General features: G+C 40.3%; 1 protein-coding gene across 4 annotated transcripts in view; it reads right to left on the bottom strand.

Annotated features, from left to right (window-relative positions):
- Positions 1-21,506, bottom strand: part of OXNAD1 (oxidoreductase NAD binding domain containing 1) — a 35,068-nt gene that overhangs the window by 12,111 nt on the left and 1,451 nt on the right. For all 4 annotated transcript variants that reach the window (XM_067561962.1, XM_067561964.1, XM_067561961.1 and 1 more), the window contains exons 2-5: positions 17,756-17,914; positions 16,718-16,781; positions 11,309-11,415; positions 6,212-6,353 (exon numbers count right to left, since the gene is read on the bottom strand). In XM_067561962.1, the coding sequence (XP_067418063.1) occupies positions 6,212-6,353; positions 11,309-11,415; positions 16,718-16,781; positions 17,756-17,889 (447 nt within the window). In that variant the 5' untranslated portion in view covers positions 17,890-17,914. The remainder of the gene's footprint in view (positions 1-6,211; positions 6,354-11,308; positions 11,416-16,717; positions 16,782-17,755; positions 17,915-21,506) is intronic.

Here is a 21,506-nt window from a genome sequence, read left to right on the forward strand (position 1 = left end):
GCTGGGAACACTCAGGATGAAACATGCTAATATAAACATGCTATTATAGGAGCGGCGAACAGAGGGGTGGCTAACAGAAGGAGGGAGTTTGCCTGGGATCTGTCCGAGAGGAGCCCAGGTGAGTGCTAAGTGAGGGGAGCTGTGTTGTGTGTGCTGTGCTAGAGGGGGGAGTATCTGAAAGACCAGTGGTATGACTGGTGCAAGTTACAGCTGACTGTGTGTGTGTGCTTGTGACTGGTGCAGTTACAGGGACCGTTTGGCAGTTGAGGGTGTGTCTGATTGATTGATTGATTGGGAGTGCTTTGATCCAGGTGGGCTTTGAGGGGTTAATTGCAGGGGCGGGGCAACTGCCCCAGCCTTATAAAAAGCAGCCAGCTGCGAACCAGCTGAGCAGCGAACAGAAGGAGGGAGTTTGCCTGGGATCTGTCCCGAGAGGAGCCCAGGTGAGTGCTAAGTGAGGGGAGCTGTGTTGTGTGTGCGCTGTGCTAGAGGGGGAAGTATCTGAGAGCCAGTTGTGTGACTGGTGCAAGTTACAGCTGACTGAGCGGCGAACAGACGAGCGGCTAACAGAAGGAGGGAGTTTGCCTGGGAGTTCACCTGAGGAGAGAGCCCACAGCGGGTTTTTGCCTTTCAGACGTTGCTGAGCAGGAAATACAATATCTGAAGAGGTTCTCAGAGGAAAGATATGGAGAGGAAGCGATCGGTTGTTGTCACCTGCACTGGATGTGCTATGTTTTCCTCCCACAAGATAAAGATGACTTCATCTGTACCAAGTGCAGGCTGGTTTCGTTATTGGAAGAGAAGGTTAAAGGACTAGAGACCCAAATATCAACCCTGCGTTGCACTAAAGAAAACAATGTCTTTCTCCATCGGGCACAGGCAGAGTGTAAGGAAGATTCAGAGAAGGCCGGGCAGGCGAAAATGAAGAACAGGGAAGAAAATTGGCAGCATGTGACCTCCCGAAGAAAGAGAACCTATGTGCCCACTATGCAGATAGAAGTAAGGAATCGTTTTCATCCTCTCTGTACAAGTACTACGGCAGAGAATGATTTGGAGGACCCTTCGGAGGGAATGGATCAGAAGGAGACCCGTTTGATCAGAAGGCAAGGGATGCATTATCCTAGGGACGGGGGTTCCACAACCACCATTCCCAAGAGGAAGAGAAGGGTGATGGTGGTCGGGGACTCCCTCCCAAGGGGGACGGAGTCATCCATCTGCCGTACGGACCGGGAAACTAGAGAAGTGTGCTGCTTGCCTGGAGCTAGGATTCAGGATGTGACGGAGAGACTGCCAAGACTCATCAAGTCCTCAAACCGCTACCCCTTCCTACTTCTCCACATGGGCAGCAATGACACTGCCAAGAATGATCTTGAGCGGATCACTGCGGACTATGTGGCTCTGGGAAAAGAGATAAAGGAGTTTGAAGTGCAAATGGTGTTCTCATCCATCCTCCCTGTTCAGGGAAAAGGCCCAGGTAGGGACTGTCGCATTGCGGAAGTAAATGTGTGGTTACACAGGTGGTGTCGAAGAGAGGGCTTTGGATTCTTCGATCATGGAATGTTGTTCCAGGAAGGAGGATTACTAGGAAGAGACGGGATTCATCTAACGAAGACAGGGAAGAGTATCTTCGCGGACAGGCTGGCTAACCTAGTGAAGAGGGCTTTAAACTAGGTTTGACAGGGGACGGAGACCTAAGCCCAAAGGTAAGTGGGGAAGAGGGACACCACAAGGAAGCAGAAGTAGGAGGGTGCAGCAGGGGAGGCCTCCAATTCATACTGTGAAAGTAGGCCAATCAGCTACTTATCTCAAGTGCCTGTACACAAATGTAAGAAGCCTGGGAAACAAGCAGGAGGAACTGGAAGTCCTGGCACAGTCAAGAAACTACGACATGATTGGAATAACTGAGACTTGGTGGAATAACTCACACGATTGGAGCACTGTCATGGATAGGTATAAACTGTTCAGGAAGGACAGGCAGGGGCGAAGGGGTGGAGGAGTTGCACTGTATGTAAGAGAGCACTATGATTGCTCTGAGCTCCAGTATGAAACTGGAGATAAGTCAGTTGAGTGTCTCTGGGTTAAGCTTAGAAGCAAGAACAATAAGGGTGATGTCGTGGTGGGTGTCTGTTATAGACCACCAGACCAGGAGGATGAGGTAGATGAGGCTTTCTTTACTCAACTAGGGAAAGTTTCCAGTTCACAGGACCTGATTCTCATGGGGGACTTCAATCACCCTGACATTTGCTGGAAGAGCAATACAGCAGAGCACAAACAATCCAGGAAGTTTTTGGAGAGTGTTGCAGACAATTTCCTGGTGCAAGTGCTGGAGCAACCAACTAGGGGCCGTGCTTCTCTTGACCTGCTGCTCACAAACAGGGAAGATTTGGTAGGGGAAGTAGAAGTGGGTGGCAACCTAGGCAGCAGTGACCATGAGATGGTCGAGTTCAGGATCCTGACAAAAGGAAGAAAGGAGAACAGCAGGATACGGACCATGGACTTCAGAAAAGCGGACTTTGACTCCCTCAGGGAACTGATGGGCAGGATTCCCTGGGAAGCTAATATGAGGGGGAAAGGAATCCAAGAGAGCTGGCTGTATTTTAAAGAGCCCTTATTGAGGGCACAGGAGCAAACCATCCCGATGTGCAGAAAGAATAGCAAATATGGTAGGCATCCAGCTGGGCTTAACAAAGAAGTCTTTGGTGAACTTAAACACAAAAAAGAAGCTTACAAGAAGTGGAAGCTTGGTCAGATGACTAGGGAGGATTATAAAAACACTGCTCGAACGTGCAGGAATGAAATCAGGAAGGCCAAAGCACAATTGCAAGGGACGTGAAGGGGAACAAGAAGGGTTTCTACAGGTATGTTGCCAACAAGAGGAAGATTAGGGAAAGTGTGGGCCCCTTAGAGAATGAGGGAGGCAACCTAATGACAGAGGATGTGGAGAAAGCTGAGGTACTCAATGCCTTTTTTGCCTCTGTCTTCACAGACAAGATCAGCTCCCAGACTACTGTACTGGGTTGCACAGAATGGGAAGGAGGCAAACATCCCACAGTGCTGAAGGAACAGGTCCAAGACTATTTAGAAGGATTGGACATTCACAAGTCCATGGGGCCTGATGCAATGCACCCGAGGGTGCTGAGGGAGTTGGCTGAGGTGATTTCAGAGCCATTGGCTATTATCTTTGAAAGCTTGTGGCAACAAGGGAAGGTCCCTGAGGACTGGAAAAAAGTAAATATAGTGCCCACCTTCAAAAAAGGGAGGAAAGAGGATCCAGGGAACTACAGACCGGTCAGCCTCACTTCAGTCCCTGGAAAAATCATGGAGCAGATCCTTAAGAAATCCATTTTAAGGCACTTGGAAGAGAGGAAGGTGATCAGGAACAGTCAACACGGATTCACCAAGGGAAAGTCATGCCTGACCAACCTGATTGCTTTCTATGATGAGGTGACTGGCTCTGTGGATGTAGGGAAGGCGGTGGATGTGATATACCTTGACTTTAGCAAAGCTTTTGATACTGTCTCTCACAGTATTCTTATCAGCAAGTTAAAGAAGTATGGGTTGGATGAATGGACTATAAAATGGATAGAGAACTGGCTAGAGCATAGGGCTCAATGAGTAGTGATCAGTGGCTCCATGTCTAGCTGGCAACTGGTCACAAGCGGAGTGCCCCAGGGGTCGGTCCTGGGGCCGGTTTTGTTCAACATCTTCATTAATGATCTGGAGGATGGGGTAGATTGCACCCTCAGCAAGTCTGCGGATGACACTAAGCTGGGGGGAGTGGTAGATACCCTGGAAGGTAGGGATAGGATACAGATAGGATACAGATAGGATACCTAAACAAACTGGAGGATTGGGCCAAAAGAAATCTCATGAGGTTCAACGAAGAAAAGTGCAGAGTGCTCCACTTAGGAAGGAAGAATCCCATGCACTGCTATAGACTGGGGACCGACGAGCTAGGCAGCAGCTCTGCAGAAAAGGACCTGGGGGTAACAATGGATAAAAAGCTGGATATGAGTAAGCAGTGTGCCCTGGTTGTCAAGAAGGCTAAAAGCATACTGGGCTGCATTAGAAGGGGCATTGCCAGCAGGTCACGGGAAGTGATTATTCCTCTCTATTCGGCATTGGTGAGGCCGCATTTAGAATATTGTGTCCAGTTTTGGGCCCCCCACTACAAAAAGGATGTGGACAAGTTGGAGAGAGTACAGCAGAGGGCAACAAAAATAATTAGGGGGCTGGAGCACAGGACTTACAAGGAGAGGCTAAGGGAACTGGGCTTGTTTAGTCTGCAAAAGAGAAGAATGAGGGGGGATTTGATAGCGGCCTTTAACTACCTGAAAGGGAGTTCCAGGGAGGATGGGGCTAGGCTGTTCTCGGTGGTGGCAGATGACAGAACAAGGAGCAACGGTCTCAAGTTACAGGGGGGGAGGTCTAGGTTGGACATTAGGAAAACGTTTTTCACTAGGAGGGTGGTGAAGCACTGGAATGGGTTACCTAGGGAGGTGGTGGAATCTCCATCCTTAGAGGTTTTTAAGCTGAGGCTTAACAAAGCCCTGGCTGGGATGATTTAGCTGAGGTTAGTCCTGCTTTGAGCAGGGGGTTGGACTAGATGACCTCCTGAGATCCCTTCCAACTCTAATATTCTATGATTCTATGAAATAAGATACTAAAGGTTAAACATGAAAAATGTGAAAATTCAATTTAAAAGATAAATCAGGTGCAATAAGTAAATAAGATAAGTGATATTTAGCATTTCTAAAGCATCTTTTATCCTGGAATCACAAAATGAATTACAAATTAATTTTAACCAATTAAGTCTTACAGCTTCCCTACCAAATAAGTGACATCTTTGAATCTTGTGATACTACAGTTTTGCTTCCCCTTTTCTTATTACAGAAATAAACAAACACTTACTTAATAAACACTTACTTAATAGAAAATTCAGCTCCTAACCTGAGGACTGTTCTGCAGCATCAGCTTTTGAACTAATTTACATTGAACTCAATATTTTCATGTGAATTCAACTAGAAAATTCAACAGCAATGTTAAAGAGGGAAGGACAGCTACCAAAAATCTTGAGATGCCTCAGAGACAGAAGATAGTTAGGCTTTCAGCAGTATGTAATGAGCAACACCAAAGAAATAGGAAACCTCCTATGTACTCATTAAGTGCGTAGCCCAGTGATATTGGTCGTACATTTTCCATACAGCCTTTCAAAACAAGTAATTTCATTTAAAGTCCAGTGATGCATGAAACTAACCTGATTTAACAGCAGCAGAAGTGCAGTGTAAGGTCACATGGCAACTGCTGGGTTAGGATCAACCTGGGGATTCTCACTGCTTGAGTGGTAAGGCTACATTGATTTTTACCGTGACTCTGCTGGTCAATAAACAGAGTAGCAATGGTTGTAACCTTGGAAGAATTTATTAGACTAGACCTTGCAGCCACACTTAGAGAACTGTGGAGATAGGCATACGATAGTAAGTAGGAGGGGATGATATCTGAACGAAAGAGCAACAGGGTGGAAGGAAATCTCATGACCTCAATTAAACTGGAGGTAAATAGTCAGGAGAATGTATGATAAAAATGCTCCACAGCTTCAAGAAGTACCCATCATTAAAAAGCAGGGGAGAAAAAAGAGTCAGACTACTCTTAGCATGACAAAAAAGACCTTAAATTGTCTCAAAGTGTAATCCAAATTATTAGGATTTTGTCATTTAAAAGAATCCTGTGTCATCTTTGAAGTATTTTGTTGCTTTACCAATTATGTATTACTGACAAAGGGTCCCTTTTGTAATTTATAATTTTTGTCTGACAACCATTCATAACTGTATAAGCTTTTAAACTTAGTAACTGTGACCCTTCAGTTAGTCATAATTGCTGGAAAGTTCCAAAAATACAGGACGTTAGATATAGCTATGAAAGATGACAGCAATCTGAGAGCAAGATTCAGAAGATAGGCACCAATAAGTTAAAAGACCACAACTCTAGGTTGAGGTTACCACATGCAAATTATTTTATTTCAAGGCCTCTTACAAAGCAGATTATTTTATCCAAGACAAATTTTAAGGCCAATGATGTTTAGAGATTGTGTATAATAAGGGCCCATATCCTACTCACTGAAGTCAATGGGAGTTTTGCTACAGACTTAAATGGGATAGAATCAAGTTCTCAGTGCATGTTCAGTGTGTAATCGTCTGCAAATATCATTTACCTCAGTGTGAATCCAGTGAGCAGGAGGATGTACAGTATGTTTTACTGCCAGTTCCAATACTCCTTCTTGTTCCAATAGACCAGGGCTGGAACATATTGAGAATCCACCAACTACGGCAACTTCCGGAATAAAGAAATCTACCCTAAGAAATAATTAAATAAAATAAACTTTAAAAACAAAGCAAGGGAACGTTCACCGCGTTTCCTCCAACAGGAAGCAACTGGCTTGAACTCAGCTACTTGGCATTTACCAAAACGTGTGTGTTTGATTTCTATAAGGTTCAGAACTCAACAGAGATAGTGCACTAGCGGTTTTTGGTTTGAATATTTTATTAACAAAACTACTGAATAACAAAACTATTTTACAAAGTTGAGTAACCATTGTTTATTACTATGGTAACAATAAGAAGCATCTGAACACACAGCTTGAGTAACACCATAAAATCAGAATTCTTTTCACCTACGACTGTAAAGGGACAGGATTATTTCTTTTTATTCCCAGATTGCCAGGAAGTAAAATACCTCTGTAGTATACAGGCACATTTCTAGGTTTTTCTGCCTTGAGGCTTAAGTGCAACATATAAAAAGAGGGTACTAGAATTTTATGTTATTAGTCATTTACTTAAGTATAGCTACGTATTTAAAAAGTCAACATGGTCCAGCCAGAAGACTCAGTTCCCACCATTTTCAGCACCACAATAATACTCCCTTTGATTTTCAAACTAGTGTACCTTACTGGGAAAGAGAGTGGAAAGCTAATTTAGGAAAACAGATTTTAATTACACACACATGCACTCTTCTGGGAGTAAGGAATATCACTGTTAAAATAAAATTCTTTACACACCTATTTTTATATGTTAAAAATCAAAGCCACTAAAATAAGTGATACTGCTTTACATGTTAAACTGCAGCACCCTCTGGTGATGTACAACATTTTGATAAAGTACAAGCAGCATTTTTACAGTGAATGTTGGTCTAAACTAAATTTAGAACACACACTTTAGAACTTAAAGGTCAGAAATTAATATGTTGTAAAAAACTAGGTATATCAGTGGCAAGTTACAAGATAAGCTTTTGCCAACTGGGGCTGTCTCTGTGCATGGCGATCATTCCCAAATGATGCTAGTAAAGTCACGCTAGCTACAGAACAATAATATATCATAAAATAGAAGATGGCTACTAAAAAAATTCAGTCTTAGTAAACATGTTTCACATCATATTGCACAATACTGTCATGTTATTTTCAGAGCAGCTAAAAGTCAAATTCAGTAAGCAACAACATTAAAATTCTTTGTCTCCCATTTTCATCCAGCTGTACTCACAAATGAAAGAGCCAGATACCTCATAGTTCAGACAGTTCAAATAACTGTAGAAAGTAAGGGCTAATTTTCAGAACTGTTGAGCACCAACGGTGGTCAATGGGAGTTCAGATGTCATCTCTGAAAATCAGGTCTTAAGTCAGTATCTTCTATGGGTGCTTTTCAAACTCCTGAAAAGAGCTGCCTTAATATTTAAGCAGTCAAGAATATTCCCACTTCTCTGCAGCAAACGCAAACATTCTGATTTTTATTTTAAATCTTTTATGTTAAAGTCAGTTGAGCTGCTCCATTTTGTGAACTTAGCACAGCGGTAAAGACTGCTAAGTATGGGAGAATGACTGATTATTCAATTAAGGCCTGAGATGACATCCTTTAGAACATGCTGTAAAGCAAATATTCAGTTCTGATCAAAATTATGTCTGCCATGAGCTTCTTTAATAACCCCAGATAACCCACAGTGAGTCATTAAGTTGGCTAGTTAAATGAGGATGGTAGGAGGAGTGTGGTTTAGTTTCTATTGCATAGATGTTTTAGAGCACTGTTTTCAATTGGTAGGTTGTGATCCCCAGAGATACCATGAAAGGCAGCTGGGGATGGAGACTGGGGGGCAAGGCACTGGCACAGAAAATCTCACTTCTCCATTCCCAGCACACCTTTACCCTTCACAGAGAAGTAATCTCCATCAACCTCCTAAAAACACACACACGTTAAATAGGTTCATCATTAATACATTTTTTACTCGTATAGTAAGTGTAAGGAGGTTATGAGATTTTTTAAACTTTCAGTAAGGAGTTGCCAACTTGAAAAGGCTGAGAAATATTGTTTTACTGGATAGGAGGACTAAGGAGACTGCCTAATCTGGAGAAATTAAGGGCCTGACTTCTAGATGTCCTCAGCGCCTGCAGCTCCCATTGCTTTCAAACAGAGTTGTGGGTATTCAGTACCTCTGGTAAACAGGATTTATGTAATCAGATTAGGAAGTTGAGTACAGGTGATCCAATTCTGTGCTGCAGTACTTATGGTACCAAAGAACATCTCAAGTGAGGCTACTAAAGCTCTCTACCACCCTCTACTGGAAAAGAAACTGGAATGCTCAGACTAGGATGGAGGGCACCTAAACCACAAATTGTGGTCCACAATTACGCCAAAATGTGTATTCTGATTATGGAAAGGGGAAATTATTAGTTTCATAAAACCCTATAAGAGATCACACCAAATTCAAACAAAATTATTAAAAAGCATGAAATTGAGAAGATTTTACTTTCTAAAGTACTATTTATGCAGGTGTGTACATTTTTGTTAAATACATCATTTTAAAAATACTTAGATCACTACAGACAGCAGAAGTTGTAATGGACTACATACTACGTTGTAGTATAATATCTTGAACTGACTGCTGCTTCTGAAGGCTTGCCTTACTTTAACAGGGTGTGGGAAGACATGGGAGGACTTCCAAAGTAATATCACTGGTGACAGTTTAAGTGGAGTAATTCTAGGAAAAAAAATATATCTAACAAGGGGAAGAATCCAAGATAAGGGAAGATGCTGTATTTAAAAAGAGGAAAGAGAATTTGTAAACTTACAGCTATGTCTCAATTACATATCCTCTTTGGCTATTAAGGTTTTTAAAGCCAAAGATTAAGGAAAGGGATAAATATCCAACAATTACTGAAATACGAGGTTAGAAGTATTAATGAGCTTAAAGCTACTGACCCTTTGTCCTTCAGCCCTTCATGATACTTAGAAACTAAAGTATGTATGCACAAACTGTCACATTTCAAATGCCTTATTACGGCAACAAATCTCTTCTTGATCATTTTAATTATTACTTGTAACTTGATACAGAACAGAAATCTATTAGATCCTGGGACAACACAACAACTTTTTTTTTTTGCTTATGTAAATCAAGATTATGAAAACTGCATTTTCTGTGTTTATACTGTGAAAACAAACTTTAGTCTGGAATCTCACTATAGCAACTCACTGAGACGTTACCAGTTTTCTGAATAGAAAAGGCTGATTCTTGGCACCATTCCTCAGAAAACATGACCACAGTTTATAACTTCGAGTACAGAGAAGTTACCATGCCAAACAACAGCCTTCAAATACTTTCAAGGAAAAAGAAAAGAATAATTATAATTAAAGCTTTCAATTTTCAGAGTGATAATTGCTAAAACATTTTTGAAGGGTAAATGTGTTTCAAAGAACTGGCAAACAAGAATTGAATATGCGTCACTCCACACGTGCAAAAACTGCAAGAAATTGCTCCACAAACAAAAATTATTGCAATCAGCGTCTTGTTTTCTGGTTCTAAATTTAAGAGACTGGATATTAAGACTACATTGGTAACACATGCTGTTAACACCCTAGCAGTTAAACTGTGATTCCAGCAAAAGCAGTTTCCAGCTGGACTAGGTCAACAAAGTTTTTAAAAAAGTTAAAGGACCCTGTGAAGAGTTGTTTGCAGTGTTGTTGTAGCCGTGTTGTTCCCAGGATATTAGAGAAACAAAGTGGGTGGGTAATATCTTTTATTTGACCAACTTTTCTTGGTTAGAGACATAAGCTTTCGAGCTTACACAGAGAGCTCTTTTTCTTCATTTCTCAGACCTGAAGAAGAGCTCCGTGTAAGCTCAAAAGCTTGTCTCTCTCATCAACAGAAGCTGGTCAAATAAAAGATATTACCTCATCCACCTTGTCTCTCACTGTCAAGAGTGAGAGGTCCAGATTATAATTTATCCTAAAAAATGTATTTGAACTGAAACATGAAATTCCTAGCGTGCATGTTATGGTTTTATTTTATATGTAACCATTTGTTTCCAATACTTCTATCTGCTATAACTTTGAATCTTTATGCTTTGTTAAACTTATTCTTGATTTCACCATAAACATATCTAAGTGCTATGTGTTAAGCAGAGCAGCAATCTGAGGTGAAACTGGTAAATGGGGTGTACTGTTTCTTAGGAAGAAGCAAATATGTGAATACTACAAGCATCCAGCAGACCAGGGCTGGGCACTCCAGTGAGATGACTGGAGGGCTAGAGGGTTGGGGTGTACTAACGACTATCCTGTAGAGTAATAGTGGGGCCTGCAAGGCTTAGAGGGGAGTACTTGCGTTGCCCGTAGCCAGTAAAATTGCAGAGTTGATCCCCAAAAGGCACAGATGAGGCTTCATCATGCTAAAGGTATGTGGTAGCAAGGTGCCTTAAGTTCTGGGTGCCCCGGGAAATGTCACAACAGTTAATCCACAGAGTGGCCTAACCAATGAATTGGAGTTGTTTTCAAGCACACACCCCTACCCAAACTAACCTAAGAAGGTCTAATTTTAGATAGGGAAATTTTACGGGAAGAAAGGTCATAATTACTTCTAGGGTTTTTAAAATTATAAAACTGTAAAACGAAATTAAAATTAACTTTCAAATGTGCAGCACTCACTCTCTGCTCCACGGTGCAGATAGCTGTCAGAGTAAAGGTATACATATACAGTACCAGTAAGTTAATGGATATAAACCACAGGACACCACTGAAGGAACCAAAATGAAGACTGGCAAATAATTTTTGTTTTTAAATTTCTATTTGTATGAACATGGATATATTTAAGAAAGTATAGTTTACAATTATGAAGTTGCATTTATCAGCTGTTTTATACAGCATTTATTACTAAAATAGTGTATTATATAAATATAATGACATGCATTATCCCAGTATCATTCTTTTAACGTTCATCATCCTGGGCTTTCTGGAAGTCATTTTTCCCCACAAAAATCAGAGGAAAATCTTACCACTGTCCTGCTTTAAAAGTAAAATCCTTATTTGTGACAGCCAAGCGAAGTCTTTTAACTGTTTCAGATTCATTGGTGATGCCACACACTTTTGCTGGAGAAATAACCTAGAGAAAGGAGAATGAGCCATTATATTACATGGGTGTCATATTCAGCAAAAAAAGGCCCTCCATGGAAGTTATCCATCATTACCTACAGCATTTCATAATTTAAAACATTAACAGATATCCACCACAATGGAAAAATAATAAAAAATAATATTGGAATCACACAAAAAACCATACCCCAATAAATGTATACTACAAAGCCAAGATCTTTTGGTGATTTTAGTGAGGGTTAATCTAGACTTGTGTATACATTTCAATTTAATCTGGATGAAAATAATTTAACTAGATACTTTTTTTTTAAATGATACATCTAGCTACCAACATGCAGTATCCCCATCTGGCTATTTTATTGAACATCCATAATGTGCAACACTCTCAATTAGCAAACAGTGCAAACTGAATGATACTGGAAATGATACTGATGGGAACTGCGTTCCTGTTGATGCAGCGCTACGCCACTTAAGGAGGTGGTTTTAGTATGTCGACTTCCTGATCGATTGAGCGGGTCTACACTCACCACTCTGTCGATCCAGATAAGTCGATCTGACGGCAGCAACTTTGCCCTCATCAGTGTAGACATACCCTTAGGCCTGGTCTTACTATGGAGTTACATTAACGTAAGGCAGTTTACGTCGACCTAATAATGTATGTTTCTACGCTGCCAGGTCCCTCCCACTGATGTAACTCGCCTGCTACGTCGACTTAATTACTCCACCTCCATGAGAAGTGTAGCGCTTAATTCAATGTAGTTAAGTTGACGTAGTGGCAATGTAGACACTGCGTTGCTTATGTCGACTTAACTGCCCTCCAGGAGGTGTCCCACAATGCTCCGCTGTGACTTTTCTGGTCACTGTTTTCAACTCCACTGCCCAGCAGCTAGGTATATAGGAAACAGCCCCTCCCCTGTTAAAGGCCCAGGAACTTTTGAATTTCCATTTCCTGTTTGTTAGGCACGGAAAGCTTGCTTGCCCAGCTGATCATGCCAGCTCCACAACCCAAATGCACTCCTGCCTGGAGTATACAGGTGGTGGATCAATTTGGTCTGTGGGGACATGCACAGCCAACTTAATTACTGCGGAGGCTGGATGTCGACTTAACTGAAATCGACTTAAGTTTGTAAGTGTAGATATGCCCTCAAAGTGTCCCATATCTTCAAAATACAGACTGTTTTCAGATATCCAAAATCTTTCAAATGGAACTTCTATAAACAGTCACTAAAGTCCTGACTCAGCAAGGTACTTTTTCCATCAATTTCCCTGGGACTATTCGCATGCTTGCTAAATTGAATCTTAGGTTATCTTTGCTGAGTTTGGAGTTACCACCAAAAGTTGCTAAACTTTTTCCCTGCGTGATGGGGTGTATAAACCCCATATCAGAACTGAAGGGGTTAAAGAGTAACTCTGGGTCCAGATGACCCTGCCCAGCTGCACCTGCAGAGTATGCTCCAGATGGAGGTGGAGCTTAAAAAGAAGCCAGACAGCTCAGAAGGGTTCTTATAAGGCCGGGAGATGGCCCTGCCCTGCTAGCTCCTGAGAAGGGGTGCTGCAGAAGCCTTCTCTTGGAGAAGATGAGCCTATCTGCTGGACCAGACAGACTGAGGTGCAGTTAGTAGCTTTTTCTATTATCTTTCATAACAGAGAGCAAAACTTGGACAATAGAGTTGGTAGTAGGAAGTGGCGCAAGAAGGGTAACCTTAAGGTGCTTCAGGGTGCTGGACCGTTGGGAAGTTTACAAACCCTGCGCCAGACCCTGATGGAGTGGGAGGGCATAGGCTCCCCTACCATCCCCACCTCCTCATTAAGAAAGGCCCAAACTCTAACCACAAGGTGTTTACTGAAACAAAGCAAAGCCCCAATAACTAAAGACTAGTTTATTTTGGTTTTAAGAGCACAGAAGTCAACAAAACAAATGGGTAAAATATCTTCTTGTAGAAAATGTTGACAAAGGCAACCTATAAAAGGAGACTAGTAATTGACTAGTGTCACTGGGAGAAATATGCAGTGAATATTTATTCTACATGAATAATTGGATACGCAAGATGACTGAAGAAAAACAATCTAATCTTGCCATTTCATTTAATTACATCTGTTTCCAATAGATCTGAATGAAAAATTAAATTTATTTGTTTCCATTTAAGACAGTCAAACACAGTTTAACCACAATGGCCCCTGGACTCTCCACTACATTAATGGCACATCTTTCCCCTTGCCTCATGTCATAGGGCTGCTTATTGTACAAGATGCAGTTTAACCTGCATTTAGCCATGAATTTACACATTTACATTTATGGAACCTATAGGCACATGCATAATGCAAATCAACTACCAAAGAAGCTACGAGACCATTATTTGCAAGATCAGTAAACAAAATATTTTGGAAATCTTGAGTCCTACTTCTGAGGCTTGGGGAAAAAAGCAATAGTTAAAAATGTCGTTCAGTGGCCAATGTCACTACTTTGTTTTCATGCTGTGCTTCCTATTTTGCATCTCAATATCTTCTTTCTGATTTTTTTCCTCAATGAACACATGCCAACCAGTCGCAAATGTTTAATTTATTTTGCCTCAGTACACCTGAACTCTCCTGTATATCTCATTCTGACAGAATCTTCCCTCATTCTAGGGGTATGTGTTTATGTTTTAGCTGCCACAATACCTCCTCAAATAAAATATTTCTTAAAACAACCAAAAACCTCACATATTTAACATTTGGGAAAGTGGTTCTACTCTATCATAAGAGTAGGCTGAACACTAAAGTGAGTTAAATACTGTACTTCTGTGTTTTGATGAGCCCACTTGTGACATAATAGCTAATAGCATTTTGCCCATGGCCCAATATGTCACTGTGAATGGAGGGACACTGTTATAAGCATATTTTTCTTGCTAGCAGGAAGCAAAGACTCTGATTGTGAGTGGGGAACCTGAAACTCATAGTTTTGACTAACTAAATATTTCAGCTAAAAGGCTAATGACAAGAGCTACAAAAAATTCTATACTAAATAAGGGACAGATTTTACAATGGGACTGCCATAGGCCGACCCCTTCACCTGTTGACTTCAATGGGCAACGGTCCACCCAACTTGATCCAGTGGCAGGATCATAGATGCTTTCTCCACAAACACACTGTGCCAGATTCTACCCTCAGTTACATTTGTGCAACAATTTGGACTTTAATGGGGCTGCAAGGATTCAATTCAGGGGAGCATCTGGCCAATTGGCCAGCGGATATACACATATCATGAAGAATGTAATCATCTAATATAAAACAATATGATAATATTAATGTTCAGTATTACAGGGATACAAACTGAAAGACTGTCAGCAATTACATCAAAACATACAATTCTTGTTTTATAACATTAACTTGCATAATACCCGTCCATTGTCCTCTCCGACAGCCTTGTTTTAGTTGTTGTTGAAAATTCAATAAAACAGAATCTATACCTAGTTTTATAAGTAGGCCAGCCCTATGTCCTATGCTATAAAGCATTTTAAAAATGTTTAATGCCATCTACTACATTAGGAATCATCAGATAGAGAGCTACAATACAAGATTGTGCCATTTCTCATCTGCACAAGACCAAATAGTTTAACAAATGAAACTTTAACCCACCTTGCTCTAATTTAAAGCACATGGCAGGAAATGAATTTCTCCATAAAATAACATTTGAACATGTCTACTGTCCAGTAAAACAACAGGACACTTGCCAACTTAAAACAAAGTTAGAGTAGTGTACTTTTCTTTTCCACTTTTATAGACAATATTAAACAGGAAATTCATTCTTACTGGTTAATGAAACAAGCGTCAGGTAGGCTACTTAAACGTTTTCTCTTGATGTAAAGGTCTTAGTGCAGGAAATGTGCATATAGTTTAGACATCTTTTCTCCCCTTCTCTCCCCAACACACAGCTGAATTGTTCTTTGGCCTACATTTTTGACAAAACACTGGAATGTTAATAATTACTCAGTTCAAAGTTATTGCAGAAAACTAAGTTTGATGCAGGATGATCCAGAACCTTCAATGAAGGGTCTGACCATCCATAAGAGTAACCAGCTGGCCCAGACCAAGATTTTAATCTGGATTTCATTGCAGAAGCACGAAGTTTCAGCCCCTCTTTCTTGCACTTGATATTTATGCTACATTCTTGAGTGATACAATTACTGTACTCATCCACATTACTGCAACACAGAAATATCCTTCATTTATCTTTCCCAAGGATTACAAACACCAAGCAAGGTAATATGGAATGGGAAGCCAGATACTAATTACACAGGATTTACAGCTAAACAGGAGACTTATCCTGAACAATTTCTAACTGGTCAGAAATGAAGTGACAACATGTAACAACTAAGAATAAATTAAGCATAGGAAAAAATCTGATAATGTAAGTTCCCAGATGTTCTAGAAAGTTGAGATAGCAGCACTGAACCCTCCTTTCTTTATTTGCCCTGCACAGTCCTTTATACCCTCTTCAAACTACCCAAGCCTCATCCCTTACCACACCTCTACTTTCCAGCTACCTTTCATTGAAATTCAAAAGAAGATGTAGAATCACATTACTAGTGAAACCTTACTAATAGAGAAAGCAAGTTATTTATATTCAGAATAAAAATCTCTCTTTTGTTAACTTATTTAAATTAATTCATTACAAACAGAAGAAAAAAATTCTATGTTAAAGATGTAGCACTTTCATCCCTTAAATCAAAGGTAGCTCTAGCAGATGTTCTCTGGTTTTGATGAAGGATAAGACTTGACATTCTTTATATTTGTAAACTAACACAAGCAAAGAAAAATCCTTTTAAAAAAACAGTTTCCCTCACCAAAAGATCTCTGAACTTTTCAACCCTTCTTTATTCAGAAAATAAAAAGGCACGAGCTATTCTTTTTCCTTTCCAGGTAACCTTTAAAACACTATAAAATAAAATAAAGTAAAATAAAATAAAATAGGGAAAATCCCATGGTTACTTTAAAACCTATGTGTCAATTATGGTAATACAAATAATAAGTGCTTAAGACTTCCTTAACTAAAACAATCCAGACTGAACTAGGAAACCACTTCTTCCTGATTCAACATGTTGAGAAAGAATGACAGAGCCAATCATTCTTTAAAGCCATGCCCCTTTTACAATAGTTTTACCAAAAGAAAGCATGCCCCTTTTACAATAGTGTCTTTGGAATATAAATGCAAAAAAGAAAAATGACAAATGGCACAAAATCTCATATGGAAAAGAAAGAAGCCTAATCACCATCAAATAGGATTATCCAGTCTTTACACAACACAAAGATAAACAGAACAGAGCACTAACCTCCTGTCGAAAGTTATTTGCCGTTCTTTCCAGATGATCCATTTTCCTTTCAGATTTCATTATGCTTCAACAAAAAGCAAATCAAGATTACTGCAATTGCAAAACACTAGTGCCACGCTAGTAGGAATTTCTATTAACAAGACAATTTAGCCACTTTAATCTATCTGCCATTCTAGACCATGTAAATTTAAACAAAAATTAAATGAAGTCAGATACTAATCTCACCTCATATTTAAAATCTTAAAATGCTAACACTAGAGCTGGTTAGGAATTTTTTCAACAGAAAATACTGATTTATCAAAACCGAAACTTTTCACAGAAATATATTAATTTCGACAAAACTTTCACTAAAGATTTCTCTGGTCCAGGGTGGAAATTCTGGTCACAACCAGAGAGAGAGAGAGCGAGACACCCTCCACACCACAGCAGCAAGCCTGGTTATTAGGCCACTCACCTGTAATTTGGGAGGCCCAATTACAAGTCCATGCTCTGCCTGATTAGGAGCAGAGACTTAAAACTTTGATCTTCTGTATCCCAGGTGAGTGCCCTAACCACCAGGCTACTGAACCTCTCTCTCTCTAGCCCATGAATACTTACTTATTTATACAAAACAGAACTCTAACAGCAGAAACAGACAAAGAGAGCGAGACTAACTCTATAGTCTAGTGGTTAGGGCAAACATCTGGATCAGGCAGAGCAGGGACTTGAACCTGGGTCTCCCACAACCCAGGTGAGTGCTCTAAGCACTGGGTTATTCTGTTCTCCCTCATGTTTTTTCCCACAAAAACTGTTGAAAAATTTCATTCTGATGTCGAAAGACTTCAAAAGCCAATTTGAACACCTCAACTTTTTTTTGCAAATTGAATTCTTGTTTGCCAGCCAGCCTTAGTTACTACTGTCTTTAAACTACAACCAGGTTATTGATAGAGTATTTCTATAGTTCTTTCAAGTTTGTTCAGCCTCTGACACTCCTGATACAGTTATCACAATCTCTTTAAAAACAAAATATTTAGTCATGTGTGTAGACTGATAACCTACCCATTTATTGTGCAGTAACACAAAGCAGAATACTTCAACTGTAACAAGGCAGAACGAGTGGGGAAAATTCGAGCAGTACCTCTCAGTAACTGAGGAATAGCAAAAACAGCAGAAATTGTAGTGTGGGCCATCATGTTCTCTGGTTAAAGCCACCAGCTCCTGAAAATTCAATGTAAAGTAATTATTCAACAAGTTCTTATTGTTCTGCTTTCCTACTTTAGTTTGTCAATCAATAGGCATCAGGTTTTAAAACAGTTCAAAACGTCCAATATCTAGTGAACATCTCCCCTTTATCTTGAGCTATAAGACATAGCTAATTTTGATTATATATTTTATATCCAAAGACTAGTTACTTTATTTCAAAAGAAATCTTTTTCTTTAAGTGGTCCATGTGAAATGGGTTGGTTACAGTTCACTTCCAAGGGGCAGGCACCCACAGCACAAAAACCATAACTAAGGATACGATTTAGTCACAGAGGTTGGTGAAGTCACATGACTTCTTTGGCTTCAGCTGTCAGCAGCTGGAGCCAGAGCAGCATCTGCCCCGTGATTTTGGCCAGGGCTGTGCGCCCCCTCCCAGCCAGTAGCTTCAGCCAGGCCTGTGCCCCACTCCACCCCTTCTGCTACGGCTGCAAGCCCCTGTGGCTGTGAGGGCTGTGCACCCTCCCCCCCACCATGGCTTCAGTCAGGACTGTGCGCTCCCTGTGGCTGAGGCCAGGGCTAGAGATGGGGCCATGTGCTCCTCCCCACCCGTGGCTTTGGTCAGGAATGTGCGCTCCACACCATGGCTGCAGCTGGAGCTGTGCGTCTCCCCGTCCTATCAGCTGGGGCCATGCGCCACTATGCCTGGAGCTGGAACCGGGACTGTGCACTCCTATGGCTGTGGGGGCTGCGCACCCTCCCCTTCCATTGCTTTGGCTGGGGCTGCGGCTTCAGCCAGGCTGGAGCCCCTCTGTGGCAATGAGGCTCTAGCTGTCCAGCTGTCACCCCCAACCCCCGGTTATTTTTAGTAAATGTCAGACAGGTCATGGGCTCCAGTGAATTTTTGTTTATTGCCCACAACCTGTCCCTGACTTTTACTAAAAATAACCATAACAGAATCTTATCCTTAACCATAACCAAAATTGTAATCTCATCAAAGATAGCAAAAAAATTGAACAGGCATGGCAACAACTACTTCTGACCCCTACAAATCATCCTTCCAAGTCATCACTAAGGCATATTTGTTGGACAGCACGGAAAAGCTTGTATGGCAACTGCCCATGACACATGCACACATCCTGATCTTTCCTAACCATTCAAAAACTACCTTTAAAAAACAATGACTGTACGGCATGGTGCATGATGATGCAGTAAGCATAACATTGAACTTTAGTGATTTGTATATCCTAAATAAGACTCATGCTTGTAAAGGCTTAAGCAATACATTTTCATCTCAAGGTGCAGTTACACAATGAAGTGAGAATATGGCTTTAAGTTTCAAAACCACCAACTATCTAACCAAGCAGCTGCATCAACCAGATGTACAACTCTGGATCACCTGTGTGTCAAGAAAACAAAATAGGAAATCCCCTTGGCTTCTCTTTGAGGATTAGAACCTCTACAGAACCAATACATCTTTCTGTTGGTAAATGTCTGTGTTTTTCTTGAGACTGGATTATTACAATTCTTGATCACATTATTTCTAAAATGCAGTTTACTGCTATTGCAGCCTCTTGCATCTCTGGAAATATTCTCAATCTCTCACTCCCATTTAAAAATGTTACATTGGATTTCTGTAAAGTATTGATTTTAGAAGGGATTATTTTTGTTTTTTCCACTGTAAATTCTTTAAAATGGCATTGATCCAGCATGCTTGACTGATTATACTGTATGTTTCTAGGCTATCACTAAGAGCTGCATTGGCTGGTTACCAAATAAAATCTCCTGTTTATAATCTTGTGAAAATGGGAGACAGAGCTTTTCTTATGTAGCTCCCTCAGAAATTGAATGAATTTATTATTTATTTAGAATGCCCAATTTCAGACTTAAGAAATGTTTGCTGCTGCTATATTCAAGAATTCTCATTTAGTGATAACTTTGTAGTGTTTAAGTGCACAGTACACTACAACTTTTAAATATGGGATTCTATGATAGTGTCTTGTCATGAGGCATCCAGACCGAAAAATGGTTTTAAAAACTTTTTGCTATAGTATATATTGTAGAATACTCAATTTAAACAAGTTACTGTAATACTTTACAATATGCAGTTTCAGAAGATGTTGATTAGCAATCACTCCTCAGGTCAAATAGACTAACAACTTTCACATATAAAGTCACAAAATATTTTCCCAAAAAGTTAGAACTGACAAAAAGGTTTCAGAAGAACATAAGACAGTTGCTTTATTTATACATGTTACTTTCTATAGTTCATGGGATTTCTCCTAAACTCTGTAAAGGCTTATAGTAGCACAATGTTGTTGCTGGTTGTGGGACTTAAATTAAATTGCACAGGAAAAGGCTGGAATAGGCAGGCATTTTTAAAAAAATACCTGTCACAGCAGCAGATATCTTTTTTTTCCTTAACATTAAGCCCTGCTACTGGCAGATAACCATAACATCATGTGACAACATCACAGTACGCCTACTGAAATTAAATTTGTTAGTCTTTAAAGTGCTACAGAACCCATGTTGTTTTTACAGTATGCAAAGATGCCAATGTGTTAATGAGTACATTTCAGAAGCTCAATAGCCAACTCTGAATGACATCAGAATATCTAAGGCTTTTTGACATAATCCACAGAATCATAAAACAAGTGACATCACTATCCTTTTCAGAGAGCTTCTTGTTTAATCCTCCCACATTCTTAAAAACTAGTTCTACTAACCATAGCGACATCTGCTGGTAAATAAATGGCCTAACTTCAGAATCCACTGCATTGAGTTTGGTTGGTTTGCTTTAAACAGTTGTGTTCTGAATGTATTTGCTTCCCTTCCCTAGTTTGATAAAGTTGAAGATAACCTTCTTTCTACCTTTACTTGACGGTGCCATTTCCTTCAGGAAGGGAGTGGTGTTTATCTTTAAATTAAGACTTTAAAAATGGAGGAAGGAAAGGCCGAAATACAAGCTGAACAGTAAAATTCATTATACTGAACACAAAGAAAAAGACTTTGTTTTACTGTAAGAGCTGTAATACTCAGTCAGGGCTTGAAAGAGTCCCTTAATACACACAACAGTCATCTAAAGACTAAGGATTTGTCTATACTTACACCCCTGCTGCAGCACTTAGTGAAGACGCTATGTACAGCGTCAGGAAAGCTTTCCCCCTGCATCCTATTACAGATGTGGGGCTCTATTTCCTTGCTCCTCTCCTTCCACACAAGAGAGCACTACATTGGTTCCAGTCTGCTCACTCAATCTCCAAGAATAAAGCAAGTTACTCAGGACATGATCTGCTCCTGGCCTGCTCTCCCAGGGCTAATATTCTACCTGACTTCAGTAAGTATCTGTTTTTTCCAAGGCCCACTCAAGTTTCTCAATAGCAGAAAACCATTTTAGAAGATGACAGTAAGTCATGTTTGCAGAGTGCACAACTATAAATTTCAATCCACTAATGTTATTAGAAAATTACATATCTACAAAAAGGCCACTATGCTATTAAGAAAAAGAAAGGAAACAGACTAAGGCCTTGTCTACACTAACACTTACTCCAGCAAAGTTTTGTCAATCAGGGGCCCCCTTGGGTGACATTAGCTTGCCAGCATAAGCACT

This window comes from Emydura macquarii, unplaced genomic scaffold (genome assembly GCF_026122565.2).
Source record: "Emydura macquarii macquarii isolate MOO-44397 ecotype Brisbane River unplaced genomic scaffold, CSIRO-AGI_Emac_v2 contig_2422, whole genome shotgun sequence".
NCBI classification, from domain to species: domain Eukaryota; kingdom Metazoa; phylum Chordata; order Testudines; family Chelidae; genus Emydura; species Emydura macquarii.